The 15,551-nt window shown below is 40.7% G+C and overlaps 1 protein-coding gene across 3 annotated transcripts in view; it reads right to left on the bottom strand.

Moving 5' to 3' along the window:
* The window catches only part of ZC4H2 (zinc finger C4H2-type containing), a 35,587-nt gene extending 22,280 nt beyond the window's left edge, over positions 1–13,307 (bottom strand). Inside the window, exons 1-3 of one of the 3 annotated variants that reach the window (XM_081222212.1) lie at positions 13,162–13,307; positions 4,989–5,138; positions 2,513–2,559 (exon numbers count right to left, since the gene is read on the bottom strand). In XM_081222212.1, coding sequence (XP_081078338.1) covers positions 2,513–2,559; positions 4,989–5,084 — 143 coding nt within the window. In that variant the 5' untranslated portion in view covers positions 5,085–5,138; positions 13,162–13,307. The remainder of the gene's footprint in view (positions 1–2,512; positions 2,560–4,988; positions 5,139–13,161) is intronic. The other 2 variants (XM_081222213.1, XM_081222211.1) reach the window with 2 other exon arrangements.
* Between the last annotated feature and the right edge of the window lie 2,244 nt (positions 13,308–15,551).

Here is a 15,551-nt window from a genome sequence, read left to right as displayed (position 1 = left end):
AAACTGTGGACTGCCTATCAGAATCCCACTTTAAATATAAGGGAACAAGTAAATGTGAGAAGACACACCATGCTAACACTATTCAAAAGAATACTGTCTAAATGCAGTGTGGTATCTTGGAAATCCTATCAAAATCTCAGCAGGAATTTTTGTAGAAATTGATAAGTGAAACCTAAAATTCACATAGAAATGCAAAGGGCCTAGAGTAGCCAAAACAACTCTCAAGAAGAATAGCAAAGTTGGAGAACTTACACTGCCTGTTTAAAGAATTATTTTAAAGCTGCAGTAATCAAAACAGTGAAGTATAGGCATAAAGATACACAAATAGACCTATGGAGCAGAACAGTGAGTCCTGTAATAAACCCACAAATATATGGAAAGCTGATTTTTTACAGTGATGCAAAGGCAATGCTGTGGAGAAAGAATGGCTTTTTCACCAAATGGTCCTGAAACAACTGGATATCTACATGCAAAAACAAACAAAGAAGCAAAAAGCTTCAACCTATACTTTGCATCATATACAGAAATTAAGTGAAAATGGTTTATAGGCCTACATGTAAAACCTAAAATTTCTGGAAGAAAATATTTGTGACTTTGGCTTAGGCAAGGTTTTTCTTTATGTGATACAAAAATCACAATCCATAAAAAAAAGAATACTGATGAGTAAGACTTCTTTATCAACATTAAAAACTTCTGCAATTCAAAAGACACTCTTAAGAGAATGAAAAGACAAGTTGCAAACTGGGAGAATATCTTTGCAAAGCATGTATCTGATGAAGGCCTTGTATCCTGAATACATAAGGAACACTCAAAATTCACAATAAATAAATATATAACCCAACTGAAAAATGAGCAAAATGTTTGAATAGACACTTCGCCAAAGAAGATAGATGGGTGGCAAATAAATGCATGAAGAATATGTTCAACAGGATTAGAAATTGGAACCTTCATACTCTGCTTCTGGGGATGGAAATTGGCACAACCAACTTGGAGAACAGTTTTGCATTATTTTAAAAAGTTATACACATGACTGTCATATGACCCAGAAATTTCACTCTAGGATTCTAACCAGGAGAAATGAAAACATATTTCCACACAAAGACTTATATGTAAAGGTTCAGAGCAGCATTCATAAGAACCAAAAGGTGGAAACAACCCCAATGTTCATGTGGTGAGTGAATAAACAAAATGCAATATATCCATACAATGGAATACTGTTTGCCAATAAAAAGGAAAGAAATACTGATATATGGTACAATGTGTATGAGCCTAAAAAACAATGTGCTAAGTTATGTGCAATGTCCTGAAAAGGCAAATCTACAGAGACAGAAAATATATTACTGGTCGCCTAGACCTGTGTGTGGGAAGAGAGATGGACTGATACTGGGCATAAGGGCTCTTTTGGGGATGCTGGGGATATTCTAAAATTGTATTGTGGTGATAGTTGCACAACTCTGTAAATTTACTAAGAGTCACTGAATTGTACAGTAAGTCCCCTACATATGAACAAGTTCTGTTTCAAGAGCACGTTCGTAAGTTCAATCTGTTCGTAAGTCCAACAAAGTTAGCCTAGGTACCCAACTAACACAATTGGCTATATAGTAAAGTACTGTAATAGGCTTATAATACTGTTCACACAAATAATACATAGAAAACAAACACAAAAAAATAAACATTTTTAATCTTACAGTACAGTACCTTGAAAAGTACAGTAGTACAGTACAACGTTTGGTGCTTCTTAGCAGTATCAGCTGCATCACTGCGGCTTTTATGCTTCTGGACATCCTGGGCTTGAAATAAAGATACTTACTACTGTGCTCTATACAGTACTGTACAGTAAAGTACACAAAAGCACAACCACTTGCAGAAGATGCGCCCACATAACAATGCACGCCAGACACGTGAACTAATTTATATGATTGGACATGTGAACACAGGTTTGCATCTTTGAAAGTTCGCAACGTGTAGGAACTTACTGTATACCTAAAATGGATGGTTTCTATGGTATGTAAATCACAACTCAATAAAGCTGTTAAAAATACATCCTCCAATGTCTTCTTACTGTACCCAGAATTAAATCTAAACACACAAATTCTAAGCTCTTTGTACCCCTCTGCCCCTGTTTTCCCAGGAAAATGAATAATTCATCAAAAAACTTGTGTAAAAAAAACAGATTTTAAATAGATTTGGACAAATGAGGTACCCGGGAGGAATGGGAAGTGGGTTAATGATGAAAAAAAGAAATGGGGACTTGTTACCCTTGTGGTTGATTGTCTACACCATGCTGTTCAGGCTTAGGATCTAATGCCCAGCCTTCCATGCTCTATCCAGCAACTGGGTAGTTTGGGCTAAGATTAAATGTAAGTAAAAAGTCATTCCTTTCACAGATCTACAGAGTGGGCATTATGCCAGCCACTGCTTAAATGCGCACACACACAATAGCTTCCTTCTCTTTTCATTTTCTATCAATCTTGCAGACAAAAAAAAAATGTATTAAGCAAGTGCCACTTACCCAACAGTGTGCTGGATCCTGGGGGTGACTGAAGAGAAGACCCCTTCCTTCAAGTAAAATTATTGATTGTGGTCCAATATAGAAAATAGATCAAATCATAACTATTATGGTTCAAGTGGAAGTGGGTCCCAGAGTATTTATTCTCTCCTCAAATCCAACCCTGCCGGACTCTACCAGAGTGGCCCTTGATGCACCTCCCTGCAACTTCCAGGGCTCCTCAGAACATTACTTCAAAGCCACCAATAAAATCTATCCTCTTCATTTCAGAGATGAAGAAACAAATGTCCAGAATGGGAAAGGAACTAGCCCAAGAGCATGCAGCTATGGTCCTCTGGGTCCTCTACATGTACAGACTTTCACATGAAACAATTTGAAATCTGGATAATTATATATATAAAAGCCTTCTAGAAACTGATACTATACCATATTTCTCTCTGTAAACTCCATATCATCTATCACACTGCTTTGGCTCAAAAATTACATTTGGAGTGACAATGATGAATGCAAATAAGTGGTAAGTCCAGGGTACTGACTGTAACCTCAGTAGACTCAGAGAAAGAAAGATATTACCATGGGTGGGGGACTTTAATTCATTCAGTTAACATTTACTAAGTGTATAAGTTCCAGAAACTTGGAAGGAATTGGGTGTTAAGAAGGGATTTATTTAATAAAAATAGCTATCTATCTATCTATCTATCTATCTATCTATCTATCTATCTATCTATTTTTGGTGTCTACTATGTTCCAGCAACTGTGCTGGGCACTTGATACGCTATCTAATTTAATCTTCATCATGACCACATAAATAGGTATGTTTAGCTTCATTTTTACCGATGAAGAATTTGAGGCTGTGAGAAGTAAAGTGACCTGTCCAACATCACAAAGCCAGGAAGTGCAGAATCCAGTGTGCTGAACCTGATGACCTTTCCACCATACCAAGGAACTTTCCTCATATGATTTATTTCAAGCCATGGAAAACAAGCCAATGTGGTGAATCTTGTCCTGGATCACTAAGTCACCAATATTAAGGGTGAAATAGGGCACATCATGGAACCTCTTGGAAGCTTGGAAATTCTATCTACCTGAGAAGTAGGACTCAGTGTACCCCTGCACAGAGTTGTTGGATGACTCCATGAGATGGAATCTGTGGAATGTTTGGCCCTACAAGTGAGAAAAGCATCCAAGTCATTAAAGACCCAAGTTTATATGGAAAATTTCCTAATGAAATCATCCCAAGAGGCTAAGGCACAGCTAGTATGGCCATGGAATCCCAGGAAATCTACAGAATACTTCCTTAGGGTTTCCCACAATCACTGGGGCTACAATCTTACTTAAATCTTGAATGAAAATTCCTGACGTCCCTAGGCCACAGCCTCTCCAGACAGAGTCCTGGGCCAAGACAAAAATATTCAGCTGGCTAACTTCTTTCCAATGGCTCTTTGCTGACTAATGTGGAGAAGGAAGGGTAGAGAGCAGTAGAGGTTCTAGAGCAACGGATCATCTATTCCTGGGACAAACTTGGCAGGCTCAACTGTCACCCAGCTTAAGGGGTGACTTAGCCCCAACACCCACTCAACAAGCAGAGTAGGAAAGCTGGGACCTGTAGGATTTGAGGATGGGCAGAACAAGTGAAGACACTGGCTAGCAGAGTTGGATGGAAAACTGCCCAGATTTGTTGATGAGCTAAGGGAATGATGGGAAGTGGACAGATGCAGAATATATTATATAGGCATAATCCACCAGGTCTTACTAATGCAGTGGTTTTCCCAAGTGTGTTCCCTGGACCGGCAGCAACAACATTGCCTGGGAACTTGTTAGAAATGCAAATTCTCAGGCCTTCCAAATAAGAGACTCTGGAGATGGGACCCAGCAATCTAGGTTTCAACTGCCCGCCAGGTGGAGCCTACTGCATGCCCAAGTTTGACAACCACTGTGCTAGTGTTTTGGATACATGGAGTAATAGAGGGAAGAATGAAGAATGATTCTGGATTTGGGGATGGGGGTGGTATTTACTACTGATGGGGGAGACTAGGAAAGGAGACTGGGGGTGGGGATGCAGGTAAAGTTGAGAGTTCTCTTGGGGTCTGTTTAAGGTGCCAGTGATATATCCAGTGGGATTGGTTAAGTGGGAAGTTGGATATGTGAGTACAGAACTCAGGGGAGAGATCAGAGCTATTCACCTTGATTCTAAGATCCTTGAGAACAGGTCTAATTCATCTTAGACTCTGAGAATATCCCAGCCCGTTGTATGGCTTAGAACAGGTGCTTGGTAAATGTAGCTGAATGAAACAAAAAAAAAGGAGCCAGCTTTTCCTGCCTACTCTAGTCTGATGAGAACACTGCCAAAGTACCAAGTGTTCTTTCATTTAATATCTATTTGTGCATCTGGAAAAGCAGCTACTGTTGGAAAAGAAGTTTTCTTCGAACAGTTCACCTTGAAGACTTTCTTATAGCTTAGCACCAAATGTCAACTCACTTGCATTCTCTCTCCTGTAGACAGAATTGGCTTGACTTGCCCATCCTTAAGCCCCAGAGTTGCCAGCTGTTCTGTGACTTGTTGTTGAGAGAGCATTGGGGCCAAAGCTGACTTAGTTTTCAAGCGAGGTGACAGTGGAGCCTGCTGAAGCTGCCACAACAATGACAGAGGGAAGGAAGGAAGACTCATGTCAATTCAAAACTTTACCATAGGGGGCTTCGCTGGTGGCGCAGTGGTTGAGAGTCTGCCTGCTGATGCAGGGGACATGGGTTTGTGCCCTGGTCCGGGAAGATCCCACATGCCGCAGAACGGCTGGGCCCGTGAGCCATGGTTGCTGAGCCTGTGCGTCCGGAGCCTGTGCTCCACAACGGGAGAAGCCACAACAGTTAGAGGCCCACGTACCACCAAAAAAAAAAAAAACTTTACCATAAGGCAGAATAACTTGAGTGCTATAATAAATCTCCCTGTGAGAGCCCAAAGTGGTAAGTGATTCATTTGGACTAGGGAATTTGAGGTTTTGAACAAGAGGTGGTGTTTGCTATGGGTCTTCCTTGAAGAATAAGTAGGATTTACAGGCTTGGAATAAGGGAAGAGCATTAAGAATGAGGAATCTGCCAGCTACATGTAAAAGAATGAAATTAGAACACTCCCTAACACCATACACATAAATAAACTCAAAAGGGATTAAATACCTAAATATAAGACTCGACAGTATAAAACTCTGAGAGGAAAACATAAGAAGAACACTTTCTGACATAAATCACAGCAAGATCTTTTTTGCCCACCTCCTAGAGTAATGAAAATAAAAACAAAAATTTAAAAATGGGACCTAATGAAACTTAAAAGCCTTTGCACAGCAAAGAAAACCATAAACTTAACGAAAAGACAACCCTCAGAATGGGAGAAAATATTTGCAAATGAAGCAATGGACAAGGGATAAATCTCCCAAATATACAAACAGCTCATGTAGCTCAATACCAGAAAAACAAACAACCCAATCAAAAAATGGGTGGAAGACCTAAATAGGCATTTCTCCAAAGAATACATACAGATGGCCAAGAGGCACATGAAAAAATGCTCAACATCACTAATTATTAGAGAAATGCAAATCAAAACTACAATGAGGTATCACCTCATGCTGGTCAGAATGGCCATCATCAAAAAATCTACAAACAATAAATGCTGGGGAGGGTGTGGAGAAAAGGGAACCCTGTTGCACTGTTGGTGGGAATGTAAATTGATACAGACACTATGGAGAACAGTATGGACACTCCTTAAAAAACTAAAAATAGAATTACCATATGACACTGCAATCCCACTACTGGGCTTATACCCTGAGAAAATCATAATTCAAAAAGACACATGCACCCCAATGTTCCTTGCAACACTATTTACAATAGCCAGGTCATGGAAGAAACCTAAATGGCCATTGATAGATGAATGGATAAAGAAGATGTGGTACATATATACAATGGAATATTACTCAGACATAAAAAGGAATGAAATGGGGTCATTTGTAGAGATGTGGATGGACCTAGAAACTGCCATACAGGGTGAAGTATTGTTTTGGCCAAGAAGTTCATTCGGCTTTTTCCATAACATCTTACAGAAAAACCTGAATAAACTTTTTGGCCAACCCAATAAGTCAGAAAGAGAAAAACAAATCTCATATATTAATTCATATATGTGGAATCTACAAAAATGGTACTGATGAACCTGTTTGCAAGGCAGCAATAGAGACACAGACGTAGAGAACAAATGTATGAACACCAAGGGGGGAAGGAGGACGTGGGTTGAATTGGGAGATTGGGATTGACATATACACTAATATGTATAAAATAGATAACTAATGAGAACCTATTGTATAGCACAGGGAACTCTATTCAGTGCTCTGTGGTGACCGAAATCAGAAGGAAACCAAAGAAAGAGGGGATATATGTATATTTATAGCTGATTTACTTTGCTCTACAGCAGAAAGTGACACAACATTTTAAAGCAACTATACCCCAATTTAAAAAAAAAAAGAATGAAGGACTCACATTAGCAAAGGCGTGGAAGAATGGAAATATATAAAACAGTGAGGAACTTCTGTGTGGATAAAGAATATGGTGAATGAAAGTGAGAGGTAGTAGATAAGATTGGAAAGGTAGGTCTGGGACAGACTTGTGGGGGAGAGGGGCATGAGTGCCATGACAACAATTATAGGCAAATGTCTATGGACGTACAGTAGGAAATGACTTACAATGAGAAATGAATCTTATATTTTGACCGAATACACACAAACACAGATAGAAAACTGAAACAAAAATTCCCACAGAGAATACCTACCATTTCTTATGCAATGTATGCTGATATTTTCTATCTTATTTTAATTTTTTTTTTACAAATCCTACTAGCAGCTAATTCAATTCATGACCTACTAATGGTTCACAATCTGTGTTTTGAAAAATACTGCTACAGGCAATGGGAAGTCGGTGCATGTGTTTAAGGAATAACACAGTAATCCCAGTGCTTTAGGAAGGTAGTTCTCATAGCAGTGTGGATGGAATTAAAAATAGGGGGCAGACTGAAGATAGGAAAGCAATTCTATAGGTAGAAAGTGATACAATATTATAATTATCCAGGTTGGTCATGATGAAGGCCTAAAACAGAACAGTGTGGAGGTTGAGAGTGGGGCATGAATATGAGTCAGATGTTGAAGGTGGGACTTGCTAACTGATCAAAGGTGAGTTATAAAAAAGCAAGGGTAATCAGCATCAATATCCAGGTTTCAATCTGAGGTAACTGTGCAGAGAATGATGGCATTAAACAAGTGGTTTAGTGGGAGGAGCTGGATTGGGGCAGGAAGAGACAAAGTCTTAAGGGTTGATTGACTTCAGCTGTGTCTGTGGAACAACCAGGTGGACAAGCCCAGTAGACTGTGGGACATATCAGGCTGAAGCTTGGAAGGAAGTTAGGGCGTAGAGACTGGAGATATGAAGATAATATTTGAAGCTGTAGGAGTATAAGTGGTAACACAGGAGAATGTGTAGAGAGAGAAAAAGAGAAGACTTAAGAAAAAGACTTAAGAGGACCTACTTAATGCTACAATATTTACTTCCAAAATGAGTTTTTCCTTTCTTAAGTGAGGAAAGTTTATTGTGTATGGATATGTGTGCACTGGGGCATGGATGTGTGCAATGTGTGTGTATGAACGGCATGTGCATGCTAAGGAAATATTAGTATGCATTTGGGGAGCTGGTGAAGGGCTCTGGTTGCTCTAGCAGTGGCTACACTCACTTCCTTTGCCTCATGGCTTCTTCTCCTTTCTTTCCCTCTTTTCCATCTCTCCTCTTTTGTTCCATTCTTTCCTTCTCCTTTCCACATATCCAGATGCTCCTTCATCACCACTTGGAAGCCCAAGAAATTGATGGGCAAAATAGACCAGTATGGGACTTGGGGCCCAAGGTCTGCAGCATAGTGTTGGAGTGTGGTTGGGGTTAGGAGGAAAGACAGGGCTGTGAGCATGTGGTCAGAGTCAGAAGTGGGGAATGGTTTGTGGTGGGAGAATCCATTCCTGAGACATTTTCCACTTCAAATTCTGCCATCAGTGTGTATGTACATGAATGTGTGTGACTATGAATGTGTATATTTCTGTGCTTGTGCCTGGGGGTGTGTCTGACTCTTAGCTTGACTTAATCAGGTTTTTGGGCGATATTATCCTCATCACTGCTACTTCAGTGCAGAAGTAAAATTATTTTTTAACAGAAATAGGCTGCTTTGTTTATATCTTTGAGGGATTTAGGATTAGAGCAGTTGAAGAACTGTGAATAATGCTTAATTAGATTATCAGCATTTGTTGAAATGCATATGCCATGTGAATAGGAGGATACATTCTCTCTTCCTTTCCTAGCTGTGTGACCATAGATAGGTTACCTAACCTCCCTGAGCCTTAGTATCCTTATCTGTAAAATGGGGATAATAATTCCTACCACAGATTTCCATTAGCAAGAGTTGAATATTAAATGAGCTAAGAGCTTTGAAATCAGTAGGTGTTCAACCAATGTTAGTTCCTTTCTCCAGTTCCTTCTACCCCTTCCTTCTCTCCACCTCTCATACATGTTTTACTGGTCCACATGTGAAAAGCGAGTTGTATTTGTAATACTTTCCCTATTTTCAGTTCTTAAACCAAGTGATATAACATTTGCATATTACTGTAAAATTATCAAAAGAAGGCTAATTTAAATCACTTTTGGTGCATACACATCTAGAATTATGTCTTCTTCTTGGATTGACCCTTTCTCATATAGTTCAGTCACATTTTTAAATCATTTCATTGGTGTATTTAGACCATTTATATTCAACATAATTATTGATATGTTAAGGCAAAGTCTGTCATTTTATTTTTTGTTACCTGTTTTTTCTCTCTGATTTAGTTTTTCTCTTTTCTTTGCCCTGCCTTCCTGTGGGTGACTTGAACATTTTTTTCAAATTTCATTTTGATATGTCTATATTTTTTTAACTAAAGCATAGTTGATATGCAATATTATATTAGGTTCAAATGTACATCATAGTGATTCAATATTTTTATAGATTATACTCCATTTGAAGTTATTATAAAATACTGGCACTATTTCCCTGTGTTTTACAATCCTTGTATCTTATTTATTTTATATATAGTATTTTGTTTCTCTTAATACCCTACCCCTTATCTTGCCCCTCACCCACTTTCCTCTCCCTGCTGGTAACCACTAGTTTGTTCTCTATATCTGTTAATCTGTTTCTGTATTTTGCTCTGTTCATTCATTTGTTTTATTTTTTAGATTCCACATATAAATGACAACATACAGAATTTATCTCCTCAAAAAACTAAAAACAGAACTACCATATGATCCAGTAATTCTACTCCTGTGTATATAATCCAAAGAAAATGAAAACACTAATTTGTAAAGTTACATGTACCCCAGTGTTCATAGCAGCATAATTTACAATAGCCAAGATATGGAAGAATCCTTAGTGTCCATCAACAGATAAATTGATAATTAAGATGGAAATTTACCTCCCTTTTATATTCCTTTATACTCCCTGCTTATAATATAAATGTCTTAACTATTTCCTCTGCATACATTCAGAACCACATGAGACAGTGTAATAAATTTTGATCCAATCATCAAACAGCATTCATACAACTCAAGAGGAAAAGAAATTCTGTTGTATGTACCCATGTTTTTGCCTACTGTGCTCTTTCTTCCAAGGTTCCTCCTTTTATTGTTTCTTTTCTGTTTTAAGACTTACTATTTTCATTCTTATAGGGTAGACCTCCTACTGATAAATTCCCTGTTTCCTTTCATCTGAGAATGTCTTGATTATCCCTTTATTTCTGAAGGATATTACCACTGCACATAGGATTCTGGGTTGATGATTCTTTTCCTTCAGCACTTGAAAAATGTTGTGCTACTTCCTGCTAGGGCCTCATCAGTTTCTGCTGACTTTCTATTTTTTCCCCTGAAGGTACAGGTAAGGTGTTTTCCCTCTTTGGCTGTTTCCTACATCTTTTCTTTGTTTCTGATTTCAGAAGGTTGACTATAATGTGTCTTGGTATGAATTTCTTTGGTTTTTTCTTTCTTTTTTTTTTTTTTTGATGGTGTTTGCTTAGCTACTTGGATCTGGAAATTTATGTCCTTTGCTCAGTTTGGGAAGTTGTAAGCCACTACTTCTTCAAGTCCTGCCTTATTTCTCCTCTCTTTCTGAGATTCTGTTGACATGACTGTCAGATCTTTTGTAATACTCTCACAAGTCTAGAGGATCTGGCTCTGCTCAATTCCTTCTTTTCTTTTTTCTTTCTTTCTTTCTTTCTTTCTTTCTTTTTTCTTTTTACATTTAATTTCCCTCTGTTGTTTACACTGGGTTATTTCTATTGTTTTATGTTTAAGTTGTCTGATTCTTTCCTCTGTCTTCCCCGTCTTGCTGTTGATCCCATCCATTGAGTTTTTAGAGATTTTTTTCCAGTTTTCAAACTTCCATTTGGTTCTTCGTTGTGTTTTATATTTCTTTTTGAGACTTTCTATTTAAATGCTGAGATTTTCTATTGTATCATTTGTTGCAAGTGTGTTGTGGTTGCTCCCTGAAACATTTTTATGATGGCTGCTTTAAAACCCTTGTCAGATAATTCCAACCTCTGTGTCCTCTCAACCCTGGCATTCTTCCTCTTGCCACTGAAACTGATAATCTTGGTATGGCAAGTACTTTTTTTCAATTAATTTTGGACACTCTGGATCTCTCTGAACACTTTTGTCTTTGCAGGCCTCCTCTGATGTGATACTTTTGCAGGGAAGGGGGGCAGTATAAGTCCAGGTTCTCCACTGGGTCTCTGATTGACATCCAGGTTGGGGAGAGGCTCTTTGTTTTTGCTGGTTGAGGGTGAGAGTTCTGGCCTCTCTTAGGCCTCTTAGGATCCCATCCCAGCTAGTAGTGGTAGGAATGCCAGGTTTACCACTGGTGAGGGTCGAAGTCATGGCCCCCCATTTGGTCTGTACTAGAAGGGGTCACTTTTCCTTGTTCCCAACTGTTCCTTCCCTTGGGGTTGGGTAGGGATTCCTTTAAAGTCTGGTAAAAATAAGTCTAGGCTCTTCACTTGCAGGCATAAGTTTCTTATTAGTTGCACTGTTATTATGACAGCTGACTTTTTCCTGCACCAAGGTGTCTCACTCCCTATATCCTGATTCTTTTGCAGAAAAAAAATTGCAATATACACCCTGTCTACCCTTTCCTAGGCCCTGAAGGGATAGAGTGAGAAGACCAGAGCCTCTGCACACAAATAGACTGGGTTCTTGTCAAAATCTGGCATTTTCCAACTGTCTGGCTCTGGAAAAATTACTTAAATTTTTTGAGCCTCCATTTTCCCAGTTGTAAAGGAAGTGTAGGAAGTTCTCAGGATTGCCGAATGCACAATAGTAGGTCAAGCGGCTTGGCACACCAGGGGCTCAATAAATAATAGTCCCTTGCTTTTATTCTCCAGCAGAAGTAGAAATATAACCCCTGCAAAGGACAAAAAAGCCAAGGTGCTTCCCCACCACCACCATCATGTGTGAGTCTCACCCAAGGCATTCATTCCAAGAGTTAAATCTCTTGGTCAAAGTCTTATTTCTTAAAGGGACACACTTGATATCCTCTCTCATTTTTCTTCAGGTTCCTGGAAAACACTAAAGGGAACGGCCCAACCCAGGGCACCCTCAGAAGGAGGGTGGAAGCCGAGGCAGAGTCAGGTCGGTGGGGGGGAGGGGGTCCTGGCAGAGAAGAGCGGGTGAAGGAAGGCCTGGAATTGGCACAGGCAGTCCACCCAACTGGCCTTATTGTGCTCTGAGCAAGGACAGTATCATCACCTAGCCAATGCCACTCCTGGAGAAAAGGGGTAGGGGACACAGGCAGCACGCACTTTGCATCCCGCCCATTAGCCCATCACCTCTGGGGCCTGAGAGCAACTGTTGCAGGCGGCAACTGCCTCCCCAGTCTCCATCACTCCCATCCCCCTTCCCAAGCACCGGGTAGGAGAGGAAGAAAGTGGTAAGTGAAAGCAAAAAATACATAAGAGCAAGTGCTGTCTGTCCTCCCTGTCCTGGCCTGCAGGGATTCCTCCGCATCCCCAGTCTGCAGCCCCCAGCAGCCACCACCAGCCCCGATGTGTTAGACTCTGCTTTCAAAAGGCTCGCCCGAGCTGGAGGTCCTGAAGTTGAACAGAAGACTGAAAAAAAAAATCTAGACACCTAAAGAGCAAGGAGGCAAATACATCTTGGAGCCTACAAACACTTTAAAAAATAATGGGTCCAAGAATGCCATTCCCCCAACTCCCACCCAAGAAGCATAAAGCTGTCACCCACCCACCCCCTTCCCCCCCCCAACACAAACACACTTACACCGTGTGTCTGCCTCTGGCTTTCTCAGACACATCTGGCAAGAGATCCCTCTCGGTCGGTCTGTTTCTCTGTCTGCCTCTCTCTCTCTCTGCAAGTCTCAGTACCGATTCTCCCCTGCCTCATTCCCAGTCTTGAATTCTGTGGTGAATGGGATCCTTTTCAGTCCCCCTCCGCAAATAGCTCAACAATAGACACTTTCCGTAGCTAGCAGCCCTCTCCCGCAGTGAGGGATTTGGGTAGCTTCGGAGGGGACTGGGAGGGTGCTGCAAAGTTCCACTTACCTGATCTCTTTAATGCTTTCCAATTTGCACATGATTTCTTGTTCATCTGCCATGCTTTTCACTCTCACTTTCACGTCCTGAGAAATGTACAAACACACAAGCCCAGGGATACAATAGACACAATGTAACCACCTCCTCCCGGCATGGGGCTCTGAGCCTGTGCGGTAGGGACATGCAGAAGGCCTGGGAGCTGTAGTCCGCAGCTCCAGGACCAGCCAGGCAGCCCGGGGGCCTGCAGGACTACAACTCCCAGAAGGCCAAGCGAGACATTCCTGTTTCTCTTCCTGCAGCTGCACTTTAAGTCAATTTGTCACAGATAATTGTGTCAAAGGTCGTGAGGAGTACAAGGGAATAGTGATATTCGTTTGGCCCGTGTGAGCGAGAGGTTGAGTGTTCTGGCAGCTGTCTGGGAACTCGTGGCTTTGGCATTCAGATGGAGGTGGAGAAGAGGTGGAAGGGAGGAGGGAGCAGCTGCTAAGGCTGAAGGATGGGGAGGGGTTGACCACGTTCCTTCCAGCCCTCCATCCATTCTAGTTACTGAGTTCAAACTTTGTCAGTCAACGAAGGAGGTACTGGGGGAGGCACTGGGTGAAGCAAAGATAAATAAAAGCAAGTCCTTGCCTTTGAGGAGCAGGAGAGAATGAAAAGTAACCCATTAATTACAGTGCACTGTGCTGTCGTAATACAGAAATGGATAAAGTATAATCTGAGCAGAGATGTAAATAGATCTCAAAGTATAACTGAGAATTTTCCAGTCCACTGGGGAGGACTGACTTTCCAGGACAGGGCACGACACATATAGAAAGGAAAGGACAAGTGGGCCAAGGTTTTTGGAACATAAGGTTCATATATGGAGTGGGGAGGTGGGAAAGAAAAATGGGAGATGTACCTAGAAAAGCTACGTTGGAACCAGATTGTGAAAGACCTTTAACTTAATCTAAAATAGAGTTTGGATTTAATCGTATAGGCACACATTCATCCAATACACATTTATTAAGTGTGCTAAATAATGCCAAGTTATTTTATGTTTCAAAGCACGGGAGTGATAAGGTTGGAAGGATGTCTTAGGGAGGTAACTCTAGAGGCAAAGCGGAGAATGACTGGGAGGAGATGAGAGCATGTGAGAAGAGGTAATTGCTCAGAGAGAATGGAGAGGCTCAGAGAGCTGGGTTTTGGACACATGGAGGACTTTGACTCACTCCCAACTAAAAGTAAGCTGAAGCTCTCTCTGATTGATCTTGCCCTTTCTTTTTCTAGGCCTCAGTTTCCTAATCTGAAAAATGGACCTACTTAGCCCCACGTCAAAGGCCCATTGTAAGTAGTCAGTGAGATCATTCCCAGATAGAGCTAAATACAGGGCTTCATATTTTGGGGAGTGGGACAATAGTAGAACATGAGTCTCCTGACATTCTGGATATCCACACTGATTTTAAGAGTGTTCTAGGGAAGGAACTGAGCCTTTCTCTTCTTTGGATCCCAGACATAGTAACTTTTACAACCAGGAAATTCTCCATGGTATCCTGCCTAACAGTTTCCTTGTGGTCTTGAAGATCCTTGTTTTGTAGTGTCACTAGCAGGCATTTGAAGACTATTGAGTTGGTTGGTCAGAAAGACTGTGGGTCTGAGCTACTCTACCTTGGAGTCCAGAGCCAAGAATTTGCTGCAGCCCTGTTCTATAAGAGGAGGGGGAAGGGAAGAAATCCATGTAAGTGCCTGGCACGTATCAGCTACTGTGCTGAGAGCTGTATGTACAGTCCCTCATTTCATTCTCTCAATCTCTGTGAAGGGGATAAGTATATTTATCTGTTTTTACAAGGAAGAAAACTGACTCTGGAAAACTGGCTTGACCAAGGCCAGAAAGTAAGTTACAAAGCTAGAGCCTGGGCTCAGGTTGGACCAAGGGACTTGGGAATATCTATGAAAAAATATGAAGAACAAAAGTAAAATGGCATCTTAAGTGTATATATTTATGTCAAAATATCACTTTATAATTTAACTCTTGTTTGAAGAGAAATGGAAGGTGTGCATGGGGATGTGGAGGGAAAAATTTAGGAATGGCCTCTGAGGTTTTAAAACTAATTTCTCTTCTTCTGCCATCCACTTCCTCTTAAAATCTTTACCTCATGCTGTGTTCACACGTCTGGTAAGGGTCTAGAGATAGCTTTGGATCTGTTTGAATTAAATGTGTTAATAGATTTACAATATGATTTTCAAAGTAATTTAGCAAATGTCTATCAAGCCTCACCAAAACCCTATTTCACAGATGAGGAACAAGGCCAAGAGAGGCAATGGACTTATCCAAGGTAACCCAGACTGTCTGATGCAGAAACAGAACCCTGGACTCAGGGACTTGTGCTCTTCCCATAGCCCCACACTACCTGTATCAAGCT

Source organism: Mesoplodon bidens (assembly GCF_964165515.1).
Source record: "Mesoplodon bidens genome assembly, chromosome: X".
Classification (NCBI taxonomy): domain Eukaryota; kingdom Metazoa; phylum Chordata; class Mammalia; order Artiodactyla; family Ziphiidae; genus Mesoplodon; species Mesoplodon bidens.
Note: the sequence above shows the minus strand (reverse complement) of the source record. Positions and strands in the feature narration are given on the sequence as shown.